This window comes from Vigna angularis, chromosome 9, assembly GCF_016808095.1.
Source record: "Vigna angularis cultivar LongXiaoDou No.4 chromosome 9, ASM1680809v1, whole genome shotgun sequence".
Lineage (NCBI taxonomy): Eukaryota > Viridiplantae > Streptophyta > Magnoliopsida > Fabales > Fabaceae > Vigna > Vigna angularis.
In genome coordinates, this window is record NC_068978.1 from 32,195,160 (window position 1) to 32,210,620 (window position 15,461).

Here is a 15,461-nt window from a genome sequence, read left to right on the forward strand (position 1 = left end):
GAAGAGATGCTCCAAGGTCTTAGTCTAGTTGAAGAAGAAGACTTCTTCACCTTCTTTTTGCTAGCACACGCAAATTGGAAGAAGCAAGCAAAGAAGAAGCCACCAAGAGGGAGCTGTTCCTGCCACTTCCAGAAGGTGTTCACGTGTGAAAGAAGAGAAACATGGAATGGAGAGGAATGAAGAAGGAAGCCCACGGGTGGAAGGGTGTGCTGCGTGAAGACAAGAAATGGAGGGGCCTCATCCTATTTTCTCACGGGAAGGCAAGGAAAAGAAAAGATACTCACGGGAGTAGCTTCAGAATTGGCATATAAAAGGGGCAGCAGGCAGAGAAGCAAAAGAAAGTAGAATTTAGAGGAGATTTAGGAGTAGTGTAGTATAGAAGTCACGGCCCTGGAAGAGGCTCTATGCCTCTTCCTCTTTCAACAGCTTTCAGTTTCTATTTTAAACAGTACAAATGCTTTAATTTCTGAAGCAGTAGAAGTGTGTTACAGTTTTCTCATTGGAATTTTAATTTAAGAGTTTAATCTTGATAAATTTCATTTTCAGTCAAGTGTTTTTATTTTTACTGTCTCTTTTATTTTACCGTTTATTGTTTTATGCATCGTTAAATTTTACAGTTTCTGAATATTTACTGTTCCAATTTTATCGTCTTTTATCATTTGGTTTTACTGCTTTGAAATTTATTTCAGTGTTTTTAAATTCAGTTGTGTTTAAATTCCAGTCTAATTTATTTTTCCGCATCAACAAAAATCACAAAAACACCCCCCCTTTCTTATAAATCTGAGACTGAACTGACACAAAATTGGTCCTTGAGAGACGACCTAGGAGTCACTTCCTAGTAAATATACTGCATTAATTCGTGCACATCAAATTTGACGGGTCGCGACGCCCGTATCAAATTTTGGCACCGTTGCCGGGGATCAATGGTTGGTTCAGTTTTAGATTTTTTGTTCTCTTAATATTTGTTGTGTTTTTTGTTATAGGTTTGTTGTATGCGGCAACGTCACCTGCATCAAATTTTGGCGCCGTTGTCGGGGACCAATGGAGGTTTGGTTTCAGATTTTGGTATTGTAATTTTTTTGTTCTGTTAATATGTGTATTTTGTGTGTTTTGTGTTTTGTATTTTTGTAGGCGGCAACAACACCTTCAGCAAATTTTGGCGGCGTTGTCACTTCAGTTCAGGTTTCTTTTAGATTTTTACTGTGTTAATATATGTTGTGTTAATATATGTTTAGTCTTTTATATTTTTGTTGTGTTATTTTTTGTATTATGTCTGTTAAATAAAAAAATAAAAAATAAAAAAAAAATTGTTATGTTTTGTGTGTACCTGTAGCATGTATAAATGTGTTGTGAATTATTTGTTTCGTAATTTTTAGTATTTATTTTTTATTTGTTAGTATTTTTATTTTTCCATGTCTACCTATTTTAATGTTGTGAATAGTGCTTATTCTGCGAGTGCCTATGATTCTCCCTCTGCGTGGTACTCTGATTATACTTATGCTGATTTTTATGTTGAGAAAAATATGGCCCGTCCTCCAATTTCTGAGAGCTCTCCTTGGGAGCCAGTTCCACCGAATAAGGATGGTGATCATAACTTTCTCAATATTGGAATGATAAAAATGCTGCCCCAGTTTCATGGTTTTGCAGGCGAATGCTCACATGAACATTTGGAGAAGTTCTATTTAATTTGTTCTGCAATGAAACCTCCAAATGTCGCGGATAATCAAGTTTTCTTAAGGGCATTTTCCCACTCGTTAAAAGGAGCAGCAAAGGATTGGAAAACTCGTCTTCCTCGAGAATGCGTTATCAAATGGGAGAATCTGAAGCATTTGTTCTTGAAGAAATTTCCCCCTATACAACAGAGTTACAACAATAATTCTCGATGGAATGACCCTAGTTTGGGATGGTATGAAGCTCCACAGAAATATCCAGAACCACCATTCCAGAATACTTTTATGCCTCCGCCAGTCCAGCAATACGAGAATCAGCAATTTGATGCTCCTGTCCAATTAGCTCCTCAGCCTTCTACTTCTGAACCCACATTCAAGGAGTTAATGGAGCAGATGACCATGCAGAGCATTCAGTTCAAGCAAGAGAGCATGAAGATCCAACAGGAAACTCAAGCTGCCATGCAGATTTTGAGTGATCAAATAGGACATATGGCCATCAACATAGGAGATGAGAACCTGAGTCACGTGCTCACTGCACCACCTACTTTCACATCATCTTATGTTTCCACTCTTGCACCTGAAGAGGCTGATGAACATTTTGAGGCCCAGGCAAGAATAAGCAGTAATGTTGAGACAGGTAGACTACCCTCATCTTCCACCACTTTACCAGTCTTCAAGGAAGTGGAGGTAAGCATACCTCAGTATGATTATGATATTCATGAATGTGTTATTAAAGATTATGCTGATGATAGGTATGCTGATAATCATATTGTTGTTGAGCATGTTTTTAATTCTCCCTCTGCACATGAATCTGAGTCTGATATTGATATTGCATGTAATTTTGGAATTGATTCATGTTGTGAGGATGTATCTGGGGTTCAGTATGATAATTTGGGTGTTTTACCTCTGCATGACATTTCTGTGGAACCGTTTTGCACTAACCCTATTGTAGGAGGTACAAACGAATTTGACCAATATGCACCCACAGTGGAAGACAAAGGTGCCACCACTCACCAAAGTTTCAACAACAATAGGCACCTGCTGAACCTGCTCATCAATAATCAATGTTCAGATCCAGCTGTGAAAAACATTTCACTGCTAGATCAGATCTGGAGGATGAAGCAGTTCGTCCTCAAAACTTCCTGGCTGGATACTGAAGTGGCAGATATCTCCCTACAAGTCCAAAATTGGCAGCTTCCACCATAACCTACGGGAGTTTGCATTTTCCTTCTCTCCCTTTTTCCTACTTTATTGCACTTGTCCATGATATGTTTACTGTTTTGATTGATGATGACATGCCTAGAACACATTGAGGATAATGTGTAGTTTAAGTGTGGTCTATTGGGAGAGATTCTGATTTTTCTGTGATTTGTGTGTTAATTGTTTTTGTTTTTGTGTGCTAAATTTTTTCTGTTAAGTTGTTTTTAGTGAGTTTTGTGTGAAATAAATTTTACATTTTTCTCTTCAATTCTGGATTTTGTCTAAGTTGTAGATTTTTCCTTCACTTCATTAATACTTATAGTTTGACATCCTTGCTTTTCTCTGCTTGGAAAGATGATTATGCGTTTAAGAGGTTGAATTAATTATGACGATTACCCTGTGTGAGAATTTGAGCCACTTAATTTTCTTTCTTGTGTGATATGTATCTTGATTGCCTGCACATATGCCTTGGCTTGATTCTTTTTGATAAACTTGATTTATATGCATGTTTTGGAAGTGATAAAGGCATTTTATTTCTTGAGCCTTGTTAGCCAAATAAGCCTACCCTGTTATTATCCTTTGATAACCCCTTTGAGCCTATACTGTATCCATTTCTTTGTGTTAAAGCTCATACAATGATCCTAAGTGAAAAACAAATGATTACCTTAACCTTAGGAAAGTCTGGAGCTACAGAAGTATTTTGTGAATAAGTGTGGTCTCCTAGGAGTTTATGATAAATTGGCTAGTTGGTTCCTCATCTTGTTCTGAAAATATGACTTATATCCTGTTGTGTGATAAAGAGAGAAAAGAAAAGAGACAGGATGAAAAAAAAAATTGATGAGAAAAAGAGAGGAAAATGAAAAATAATTTTGAGAACAATGGAGTCCAGAAGAGGATTGAATTAGAGGTTTGGGTGAGATTTGACTGTATTTCCACTTTTTCCCCAGCACTCCTCTATTTCTTCTGAGCTATAGCTACTTACCCATATTTTATCCTCCCCTGTCCTTGGCCCCATTACAACCCAGTAAAGACCTTTAGATTTGAACATGCATATGTTTTAAGTGTTGATATTAGAAGCTTGCCAAGTCTACTTGTGTTTGCTTTCTTGAGTGCATTGAGTGACATTGATTTACCTTAAACACATGAGAGAAACACTGTTAGTGCATCTGTGAGGTTTTGTTATTTTTAAATCACCTCTTAAGCTGATTAATTATTTTTCCACACTTTGAATTGCTTGGAAGATTGCTGTAAGTATCTGCTTTATTTGATTTATGTTGGATAATTTCTACTTCTATTATCTGTCTAGAATTCTTGAGAACTGTTAAACTGATTTTTTGTCGCCTAAAACCAGAACAAACTAAGTTTCCCCACTAATGAAGTATAGGGACAACCTAGGTATCAATCCAAAGACTCGGCTAGAATTAAGTTTAAAGTGTAGAATTGAATCTTGTATTTATTTAACACCTAATGAACTACTAATGCAAGGTGGGGAAATGAAATATGAACAATGAAATTAAAGAGAAAAGAATGAACGAATCAAATCTGTATAAAGGAAAAAGATTAAGAAATAAAATGTAATTTGAAATGAGAATAGAACTCTAAACTACCTAAACAGAAACAAAATTGAAACTACTATGAGAACTTAAATGCAACTAAAATGATCCTAAACTAATGAGCATTATTACTACCTAATAACAGAATCTAAACATTATCACTGCAATAGGTAAATGATGCAAGAAAACAAGAAAATAAACCTAACTAAAAATGCTAAGAACAGTGGAACATATAACAAAACTTAAATGGAAGGAAAATAAAATCACAATCAAAACCAAGACTATTCTAATATAAAGTCAACAGAAAAACTGAAAATGAAGAAGCAAACTAAAGATATTGGATAGAAAGCAAACAACAGAGGAAAATGTGCAATAAACTGAATGAAAGAGTCTCAATTCCTCTTCAGAAAGACATTCCGAGAAAGTTAAGCCCTCCTTGGGGTCTTTTGAGTTCATATTTCAAAACTTAAAATGGAAATTCTCACTCAATTATTCAATCAATGCACACTTTCACAAGAACAGGAATACAACACTGAAATTGAAATCACACATACTGGAAAATAGAAAGAAACAGAATAGAAACACAAAACCGAATGAATCTTTATGCATTGGATTCAACTCTAACTCGAGAAGACTTCTCGGTAAAAATTGCTCAATACAGAGTCATTTAATTCCAAAAGGAATTATAGAATGCAGAGATACAGAATCCAATTCATTTTCTCAGAACATAACAATGGCAGAAATCAACAATCACAGAACAAAATCAACACAAACCAGAATACGAATTTGAACTTTATTAATATGAAAAAGGAAAATTACAAACACTTTACCAGAAATCACCGAACGAGGAACTCACGGATTGTCACAGTTCCATGAATCTCATCAGCGAAATCCAGAATCAAGAACAGTATCCTACTCTAAGAAAAGCGAATAAAACCCTAAACTCTAGAACGGAAAACTGTAAACTGAAAGAAAAAGTGTGTGTGAAGAAGTGTTCTATTTACATGGTGAAAGCCCTTTTTATAGGGTCAGAAAAACAAAGAAAACGAAAAGAGAAAAGAAAGGGGGAAAAGAAAGAGCTAAAAAAACTAACTGGAAAGCTTCTTGATTGATCTTCAACAACTCTGAACCGCACTGCCTTCAACTGTCAACTGCTTCGCACGTGCTTCTAACAACCAATCCAGCTCAGCACTCCTTCCGATTTGCTTCCCCGGATCGATTTAGCTCTAGGCCGGCTTCCTTTTTGGGCCTTGGAGCTTGCTTCTCCACTTTGGTTCTCCTCCTTGCTGAACCATGAACCTAGGTTGAAGGAATTGGGGAAGAAGTCCTCTTTGCAAGCCCTCGCTTGAGTGTTGAGAAGATTGGGATAAATTCCCCAAATCTGATCCTCTGCACGAATCAATGGTAAAACAAGAGACCCCCTTCAGCTTTGGTCTTCTACGCACCGTTTCACTAATAGGCTAAGAAGGCTTCAGCTCAACTCCTTGCACACACTGCACTCCATTTTAATCAGCACTGGGCTTTCTAATTTGGCCCAAACAGCACCAGCCCCTTTGCTTCTTGTTGACCCAATTTTTAGCCCCTTTGACGAGGGATTTTTCTGCAAACAGAGAAGAAATGAATAGCTAAACAGCAAAACGAAAAGAAAAAAAACAAATCCTAGCAAAATAAATTTTTATTTTTACTTTTTGAATATTTTTCTAAAAGAGAAAAAAAACTAATTACTTAAAAACCTATTTTATTTGCCTAAAAAGAGAAAATTAACCAAATATTTATTTAAAAGTTATTTCTAGTTATTTAAACTAATCTTTTCTATTTCTAAAGAATTAAAAGCTAAAGAACCTTAAGAAAAGAGTTTTAATCGAGAAAAATATGCAAATCTTGAGAGTTATCACATCCCCACACTTAGACAACTGCCCTCCTGGGCAGGGACAAACTAAAAAGATAAAGGAAAAGCAAAGACTCAATCTAAAAAGAAAATAAAGACACACAACAAGGAACACTAGACTCTTATCAAATTTAACTCAACTCTACCAATTCACACAACAACTAGCTATTTTCTCTAATCAAAATTGCACAAACAGAATCATCAACTCTAAATGTATGTTTCAGTAACTCTAGCAAGTAAATAACAGTTAAATTCAACCAAACCAAGCAGAAAATTACAATTCAGAGAAGTAGCAGCCCAATTTCAACCTCACAGGATAAAGTGTTTCTCTCAAAGCACTCAAGTGTTTAGGTCAGCCTGTCTTTCGCTCCACATGTCATGATAAACCACAATTCTTAACTTTGGAAAAACTCTAATTGACACTACGTGAATCAAGATAACTCTAAATCACTAGGACTTTCATGGCTTGTAATGTAATGGAGAATGGAAAGGGCAGATGGATGGGAAATAGAAGCAGAAACTGGAATGGAAAAGAGAAATGTGCAAGAAAGAAGGGAGAATCTGAAACTCACTGCAGGTATTTTCTTTTAGCTTGGCCAGAATCCTTTTTTTTTTCTTTCTCTTTCTGATATTTTCTTTTTCCAGGTCTTTTTCTCAATCAATTTTCTCTTTTTCCAAACTTCTTCTTCTCTTTTCAGATCAGATTTTTCTTTTTTTAGAGCTCTTCAATTTCACCTCTGGCCTTACTCTTTTCTGCTTTCTGAGTTCTAAATTCTCCCTACTTCTCACACGACTCTAAGGTTTTATGTGTATGATTGGGGAAAGGGTTTGTAATGGATGGAAAGCAAAGAAAAGGCTAAGGCTCAAATGAGGGTACAATGGAAAGAAATGTGAATGGGAAGAAGAAAGAAGGCCTAGATCATCTCTAAAGTTCTACCAAGATCAAGCACATCAAAGAGAATTAATACAAAATCAAAACTATGGCTATACATGCATGCAATCACACTAGAAAAAATTGGCCCAAAACTCTCCAGGGTTAAAGATTTGTCAAAAATGGACTTGCTACTCTCTACCATGCAAAAACTGCTTATTTGAATTGAACTAACTGCAAAAACTACTACTAGAGCTACATCTACTCAAATCTAGAGCTAAAGACACTATTGGCAATCTATCTTAAAGAAATAAAGCTATACAGTTAAGTAAATCAGCAAGAAGTTAAGTAAAATGTGAAATAGAATCTAGAAATACCTGCACAACATTACCTAAAGCTATTTACAACCTAGACAAATTAAGACAGAACAGAATGCAACCAAAAAGAATCTAAACTAAAGCTCTACAAAGTAAAACAGCAAAAGAGACATCTAAAGCAGAATGATATTAAGCTAACAAATCCTAATTACAAGTCTGGAAAGAAAACAACAAAAGAAGAAAGAAAGGACTCTAAACATAACCTAAACCAACTCCCATCTAAAACGCTTCTACAAAAGAAAGACAGTAAAAGGAAAAAAAATAAGCAAAGAGTTAACTCTGAACCTAGCTAAACTAAAACAGACTCAAATTTAAAAGAAAAAAAAAAACCTAAGAAAATCCTAATAGTAGCAATGAATGGAAGAGATCCTAGAAAATTACTAAAAACCAGAACAGGACTCAGAAATTAAAATCTCAGAACAGAACCTATAAGGGAAAATGAAACTGAAACAAATGCTTATTTGCAAAAACTAAAACAGAAGATGAAAATGAAAAACACCTAAGACAATTGCTAATGCTAAAACAGAAATTAAAGAATATCTAATACGTGAAATAAAAGGCAAGAATATAAGAAGAGAAAGGAAATCCTAATATGAATTCTAATTACAGAAACTATAAGCAAAAATAAAGTCTAATCCTACAACCTAAAACATATTCCAAAAGCATAAAAAAAAACTAAGTATTGACAAACTAAATTTAAGTATTTACAAACTGAAACAATACTAAAAGCAACTCAGAAAGAAACTAAAAAAAAATTTTACTCCTATTTTAACTACAAAACACATACTAACAGATGTATATTACAGTAAAAGCAAGTATTTAAATCTATACCTTCTCACCCCCACACTTAAGAGGCACATTGTCCTCAATGTGTGAGTAAGAAAGGTTCCTAAACAGCACAGATGCACAATTATTCACAACACAGGAATCAAAATGAAAGCAGCACAAAATGTATAAGAACAAAACTGTGAAAACTGAACTAAATCTACAAAGCTACAAGAAAAAAAAAATTTTCAAATTGGCCAAAGATCAAAATTAATTCTTTTTAGTTTTATGAAAAACAGCATATTTTGTATCTTATTATTTACCATACTACCTATTATTATGCAAGCTACTAATAGAGACCTATAACTACAAAAGAAGAGAAGGGTAAAGAAAATGCTTATTGGTATTGGTTTCGCTCCATGGTCAGCCAAGGTGTGCATTAGCTCCTTCCCATCTCTCTGCTGCAGCAATAACAGCTTTCCAATCAAGGCTTTCATCTTGTTTTGCACTTTCCAAGCACCTTGCTGCATCAACCAACGCTCCTCATGCCTTTGCTGTTCATTTTGTGTGGTCCAAGTTCTTTGAGCATCATTGAGATTCTTTCCTACCTCCACCAGGGTAACCTTTGTGCCTTCAGTGTATGCAACCTCCTCAATATCAGTACCTGCACTAAGTATATCATCAGCAACATCCAGATCAAAGTTAATATGAACAATAGAATCATCCCATTGTGCATAACTGTCACAGGAAAAATCAGAATCATTTAACAGATCATCCAGAATATAAGCATCAGAATCAAAGCACCCATCAGTAAATGCATTTGTATAACTCACAGCAATTATTATTTCTACCAATTCAGAATTATAAGGAGCATCAGGCACAACAGGTAACTCAAGCAAGGGATTAAAAATAGTGTGCATTTCAGCTATACCAGTAGCAATATCAAATTCAGAGTTAACCTGGACTAATTCATCAAAGACAACCTCACCAGTATGAGAGGATTCAGTGGCCACAATATCACATTCTGCACAGCTACCATCAATTGAAATAGTGTCAAAATCAATGTATAACTCTGTAACAGCAATAGACACATCAATATGCTCAATTTCAAATGTTTCTTTAATAACCTTAGAGTCAATAAGTTCAGCAGTGTTAACAACAGGCTCTATAAGATCCAAGCACATACAATCAAATGCATCAAATGGCATAGGAAATTCAGATGTGGCAGTGAGAGTTTCGAGGTTAGAATAAACCTGTATTGACTCATAAAAATTGTCTTCAACAACAACAACGGAATCAATTGAGTCAGCACATTGCACAAAATTATCATCAAAACTGTGATCAGGCTTAGCGCACACATCATAAACAACATCAGGTATATCAATGTGTTCTGAGTGAAAAACTGAATCTAAAATGTGAGTGTGTGCAGGCATCAAAACAGCAGTATCAATAACAGGCTTTATTGGTTCAGTTTCTAACAGATCAAAGCTATTTACGTTCACTTGAACCTCAGAGATATGAACTGGAATGTTAAGTTCAGAGTATACCTGCATTATTTGCTCACTAACTTCCTCATCAGAGTCATTCTCAGCCAACTTGCACTCCACTTCATTAACCACAACTGCACTCTTGCTTTCATGGTCTACATCCTCTTTTATTTCTGTTGCAAGATCATCAAACACAATGTCAGCCTGTGCATAAACACCAAGACCCATATTAATAAGTGAACTATCAGTTACGAATTCAGCATGCTCTGCAGGTTCACTATTAAAATCATAATTTGATTCAACACCATTAAACTCTGATGTAACATCGCAACCAGGATACACAATTTCTTTCAAATCAACACTATCAATATTAACACTATGAAAGTCAGATTTTAAATCAAGTGCTGGAGAAATAGTGCAACTAGAATTATGAACACAATGAAACTCATCAGAACAGTTAGAGTCTAAATCAACATTCTGCATATCAAACTGTTGTGGTGCTGTTGAAAGTTGCTTCAAATCATCAATCGTTGCTTGTGCTTCATTTGATTCCCTTGCCAATTGTGTTGCCACCTTCCACATGTGTGCCATACAGTCTGGAGAATATACATCTTGCTGCTCTGATTCACCAAATTGAGGTTGCCACGGCTGATCTGCATCTTGATAAAACTGTGGTGTACAGCTCACAATGCCTGAAGTGATTTGACTCTCAAAACCTTGAAACTCAATGGCAACAGGTGTGCCCTCTTCCTCTTTAGCTCTCCCTGTCAGCTTGTTGATAGCAGATACTAATTCAGCCACTTGATTGGTCATCCCTTGAAGTTCAGATGCTGGAATCCCCTGCTGCTGATCACATAATGGATCTTGCCATGGCTGTACTGATTGGAATTCCTCTTGCTCTGGTGCATCATAATGGAAAAAAGATGGCTGCCATGGTTGTTCCGACAGGAAATTCTCCTGCTCTGGTTCAGCATATTGGTCCCAGTATACGTGTGGCAGCTGCTGCTGCACTTGCAAGGGTGGTTGCTCATGATATGGTTGAAAACAATGTGGTGGTTGCTGCTGGAAAGCTTGATTGGCTGGCTGCATAAAAACCTCAGGAATAGGCTCATAAAACATGTCAAATCTTGGTGGTTGAGCATTATAAGGAAATGAGAAATTACCATATGCCGAGGAGTGATCCATGCTTACCAATTGCTCACAAGATAAAAACCAATTAGACCAATAAAGCCTCTATCACAGAATTCAACAAAAGAATTGAAAGAAAAGAAAATCTATACAAGCTATATTCACAATTTCTACTCTGCAGAACAGATCCTAATATACAAAAATGAAAACAAAACAAACAGATCCTAAACTAAAAAGGAACATATATGAACACAAAACAGAAATAAAATCAAGAAAACAAGCCTAAACAAGACTAACCTAACACTCTAAGACTTAACTCGCCGAGTCCCCGGCAACGGCGCCATTTGTTAAACTGATTTTTTGTCGCCTAAAACCAGAACAAACTAAGTTTCCCCACTAATGAAGTATAGGGACAACCTAGGTATCAATCCAAAGACTCGGCTAGAATTAAGTTTAAAGTGTAGAATTGAATCTTGTATTTATTTAACACCTAATGAACTACTAATGCAAGGTGGGGAAATGAAATATGAACAATGAAATTAAAGAGAAAAGAATGAACGAATCAAATCTGTATAAAGGAAAAAGATTAAGAAATAAAATGTAATTTGAAATGAGAATAGAACTCTAAACTACCTAAACAGAAACAAAATTGAAACTACTATGAGAACTTAAATGCAACTAAAATGATCCTAAACTAATGAGCATTATTACTACCTAATAACAGAATCTAAACATTATCACTGCAATAGGTAAATGATGCAAGAAAACAAGAAAATAAACCTAACTAAAAATGCTAAGAACAGTGGAACATATAACAAAACTTAAATGGAAGGAAAATAAAATCACAATCAAAACCAAGACTATTCTAATATAAAGTCAACAGAAAAACTGAAAATGAAGAAGCAAACTAAAGATATTGGATAGAAAGCAAACAACAGAGGAAAATGTGCAATAAACTGAATGAAAGAGTCTCAATTCCTCTTCAGAAAGACATTCCGAGAAAGTTAAGCCCTCCTTGGGGTCTTTTGAGTTCATATTTCAAAACTTAAAATGGAAATTCTCACTCAATTATTCAATCAATGCACACTTTCACAAGAACAGGAATACAACACTGAAATTGAAATCACACATACTGGAAAATAGAAAGAAACAGAATAGAAACACAAAACCGAATGAATCTTTATGCATTGGATTCAACTCTAACTCGAGAAGACTTCTCGGTAAAAATTGCTCAATACAGAGTCATTTAATTCCAAAAGGAATTATAGAATGCAGAGATACAGAATCCAATTCATTTTCTCAGAACATAACAATGGCAGAAATCAACAATCACAGAACAAAATCAACACAAACCAGAATACGAATTTGAACTTTATTAATATGAAAAAGGAAAATTACAAACACTTTACCAGAAATCACCGAACGAGGAACTCACGGATTGTCACAGTTCCATGAATCTCATCAGCGAAATCCAGAATCAAGAACAGTATCCTACTCTAAGAAAAGCGAATAAAACCCTAAACTCTAGAACGGAAAACTGTAAACTGAAAGAAAAAGTGTGTGTGAAGAAGTGTTCTATTTACATGGTGAAAGCCCTTTTTATAGGGTCAGAAAAACAAAGAAAACGAAAAGAGAAAAGAAAGGGGAAAAGAAAGAGCTAAAAAAACTAACTGGAAAGCTTCTTGATTGATCTTCAACAACTCTGAACCGCACTGCCTTCAACTGTCAACTGCTTCGCACGTGCTTCTAACAACCAATCCAGCTCAGCACTCCTTCCGATTTGCTTCCCGGATCGATTTAGCTCTAGGCCGGCTTCCTTTTTGGGCCTTGGAGCTTGCTTCTCCACTTTGGTTCTCCTCCTTGCTGAACCATGAACCTAGGTTGAAGGAATTAGGGAAGAAGTCCTCTTTGCAAGCCCTCGCTTGAGTGTTGAGAAGATTGGGATAAATTCCCCAAATCTGATCCTCTGCACGAATCAATGGTAAAACAAGAGACCCCCTTCAGCTTTGGTCTTCTACGCACCGTTTCACTAATAGGCTAAGAAGGCTTCAGCTCAACTCCTTGCACACACTGCACTCCATTTTAATCAGCACTGGGCTTTCTAATTTGGCCCAAACAGCACCAGCCCCTTTGCTTCTTGTTGACCCAATTTTTAGCCCCTTTGACGAGGGATTTTTCTGCAAACAGAGAAGAAATGAATAGCTAAACAGCAAAACGAAAAGAAAAAAAACAAATCCTAGCAAAATAAATTTTTATTTTTACTTTTTGAATATTTTTCTAAAAGAGAAAAAAAACTAATTACTTAAAAACCTATTTTATTTGCCTAAAAAGAGAAAATTAACCAAATATTTATTTAAAAGTTATTTCTAGTTATTTAAACTAATCTTTTCTATTTCTAAAGAATTAAAAGCTAAAGAACCTTAAGAAAAGAGTTTTAATCGAGAAAAATATGCAAATCTTGAGAGTTATCAAGAACTGTGTAAATTCTGTTTGTTTTTTCTTGCGAGTTTTTATTTTTTCTGTATGCTGCGTTTTGTGTCACCATTCCTGAAAGTCCTTTGAACTATTCCCTGATTTGCGTCTTGATTTTGCCCAGGAGTGCAAAAGACTAAGTGTGGTCTATTTTGATGAACCAATATTTTCTTCACTTCACTTAGTTTATTGTGCTAAAATTAATCGGGGAATTGTGCTTAATTATCCAGTATTTTCCCATTTTTCTTGATTGTGCTTAATTCGATCAGAAATTCTTATTTTAATTAATTTGAATTATCTGAGATAATTATTTGCATTAGTAATTGCAGGGAAAATTTTGGAAATACAATTTGGGACATTTGAAGGTTAAATGAGAAATGACAATTGAGCCCAATGCATTTCAGCCACTTCAATTTTCGCATAGTGCTGCGTGAATGTTGTGTCAACTTGTGTGTCTTCGTTTGAGTTCAATTCTTATCCGTTTTCCATGCAATTTTTTTTCATAGTTTCGTCTAGATGTCTATTTTCACGTATAGTTTTTATTTTGTTCAAATTCATTACGTGTTGTTCCCAGTATTTTGTTTACTCCCCTATGTCAGTCTAGTGCTTACTGTTTGAGTGACTTCTAATTTGTTTGCATTGTTTGTAATGCTTGTCATAGTTGGAATAGCACACGGATCACATGTGCAAGTGTCCATGGTTTTCTCAAGTAATTTTGGAAGATAATAGCAATTCACGTGGCAAACATCAAAGGGTATAATGGACTTGTGAAATGAAAGGAGAATGGAGCTACCACTTTGAAATTAAGCTCACGGCAATTGCATTATACTGCAACTCATTTCTTTCAAATGAAGAATACATAAAAAAAAAAAGAACATGTTTTGCAAAGAGGGACCACCTTTACCACATTCTCACGTCCACATGTATCTACAAAGGGAAGTGGCCACATGGAAAAGAAGGTCATGGCCACTTGCTAGCACATTCACGTAGAAGCATAAGGAAACCAAGCATCATCATTTTAATTGAAGAAAGTGGGATCCACCACCAATGAAAGGGCACGACAATGTATTTCTCCTTGGTTTCAATTGAAGAATTTTGCAAATGACAAAACAAGGTAATTGGAATCAAAGTGGGATCCACCATTTAGCATTGGAAAATCTTTCTTTTGCCTTACGAATTGAAAACCGAAAAGCTGGATGGAGAAGGGGCACCTCACGGCTTTATTTGCTTGCAACATGATTTAGCAAACATTAAATTGGAAAATCTGCACATCCAACTCACGGCTTGCACAAGCTTCCATCCAACAATTAACAAGTGAAGCTTGCTGGAATGAAGGGGCAGTTCACGTAAAGAAGGAAGAATGAAGTAGTGCTTTCCTACTTGGAGCATACAAGCAAGGCAAAGGAGATGTTTTACGTCAAAGTCCAGCAGTTGAGTTTGAAGAGGAAACAATAATCTTAGAATGGAAGCACATCCAGTAGCTGGTCCAGTAGAAGAGATGCTCCAAGGTCTTAGTCTAGTTGAAGAAGAAGACTTCTTCACCTTCTTTTTGCTAGCACACGCAAATTGGAAGAAGCAAGCAAAGAAGAAGCCACCAAGAGGGAGCTGTTCCTGCCACTTCCAGAAGGTGTTCACGTGTGAAAGAAGAGAAACATGGAATGGAGAGGAATGAAGAAGGAAGCCCACGGGTGGAAGGGTGTGCTGCGTGAAGACAAGAAATGGAGGGGCCTCATCCTATTTTCTCACGGGAAGGCAAGGAAAAGAAAAGATACTCACGGGAGTAGCTTCAGAATTGGCATATAAAAGGGGCAGCAGGAAGAGAAGCAAAAGAAAGTAGAATTTAGAGGAGATTTAGGAGTAGTGTAGTATAGAAGTCACGGCCCTGGAAGAGGCTCTATGCCTCTTCCTCTTTCAACAGCTTTCAGTTTCTATTTTAAACAGTACAAATGCTTTAATTTCTGAAGCAGTAGAAGTGTGTTACAGTTTTCTCATTGGAATTTTAATTTAAGAGTTTAATCTTGATAAATTTCATTTTCAGTCAAGTGTTTTT

The 15,461-nt window shown here is 35.8% G+C and overlaps 1 protein-coding gene across 1 annotated transcript; it reads right to left on the reverse strand.

Annotated features, from left to right (window-relative positions):
- Nucleotides 1-5,200: 5,200 nt before the first annotated feature.
- Nucleotides 5,201-13,301, reverse strand: LOC128194125 (uncharacterized). Its single transcript, XM_052868928.1, has 3 exons — nt 9,872-13,301; nt 9,313-9,356; nt 5,201-8,988 (listed from the first exon to the last, which is right to left on the reverse strand). Exons 1-2 carry the CDS (start codon nt 10,994-10,996, stop codon nt 9,342-9,344), a joined length of 1,140 nt encoding a protein of 379 aa, XP_052724888.1. The 5' UTR covers nt 10,997-13,301; the 3' UTR covers nt 5,201-8,988; nt 9,313-9,341.
- Between the last annotated feature and the right edge of the window lie 2,160 nt (nt 13,302-15,461).

Coding starts and splice junctions, on each gene's coding strand:
- LOC128194125 (XM_052868928.1), bottom strand. CDS start 10,996: ATGGATCACTCCTCGGCATATGGTAATTTCTCATTTCCTTATAATGCT.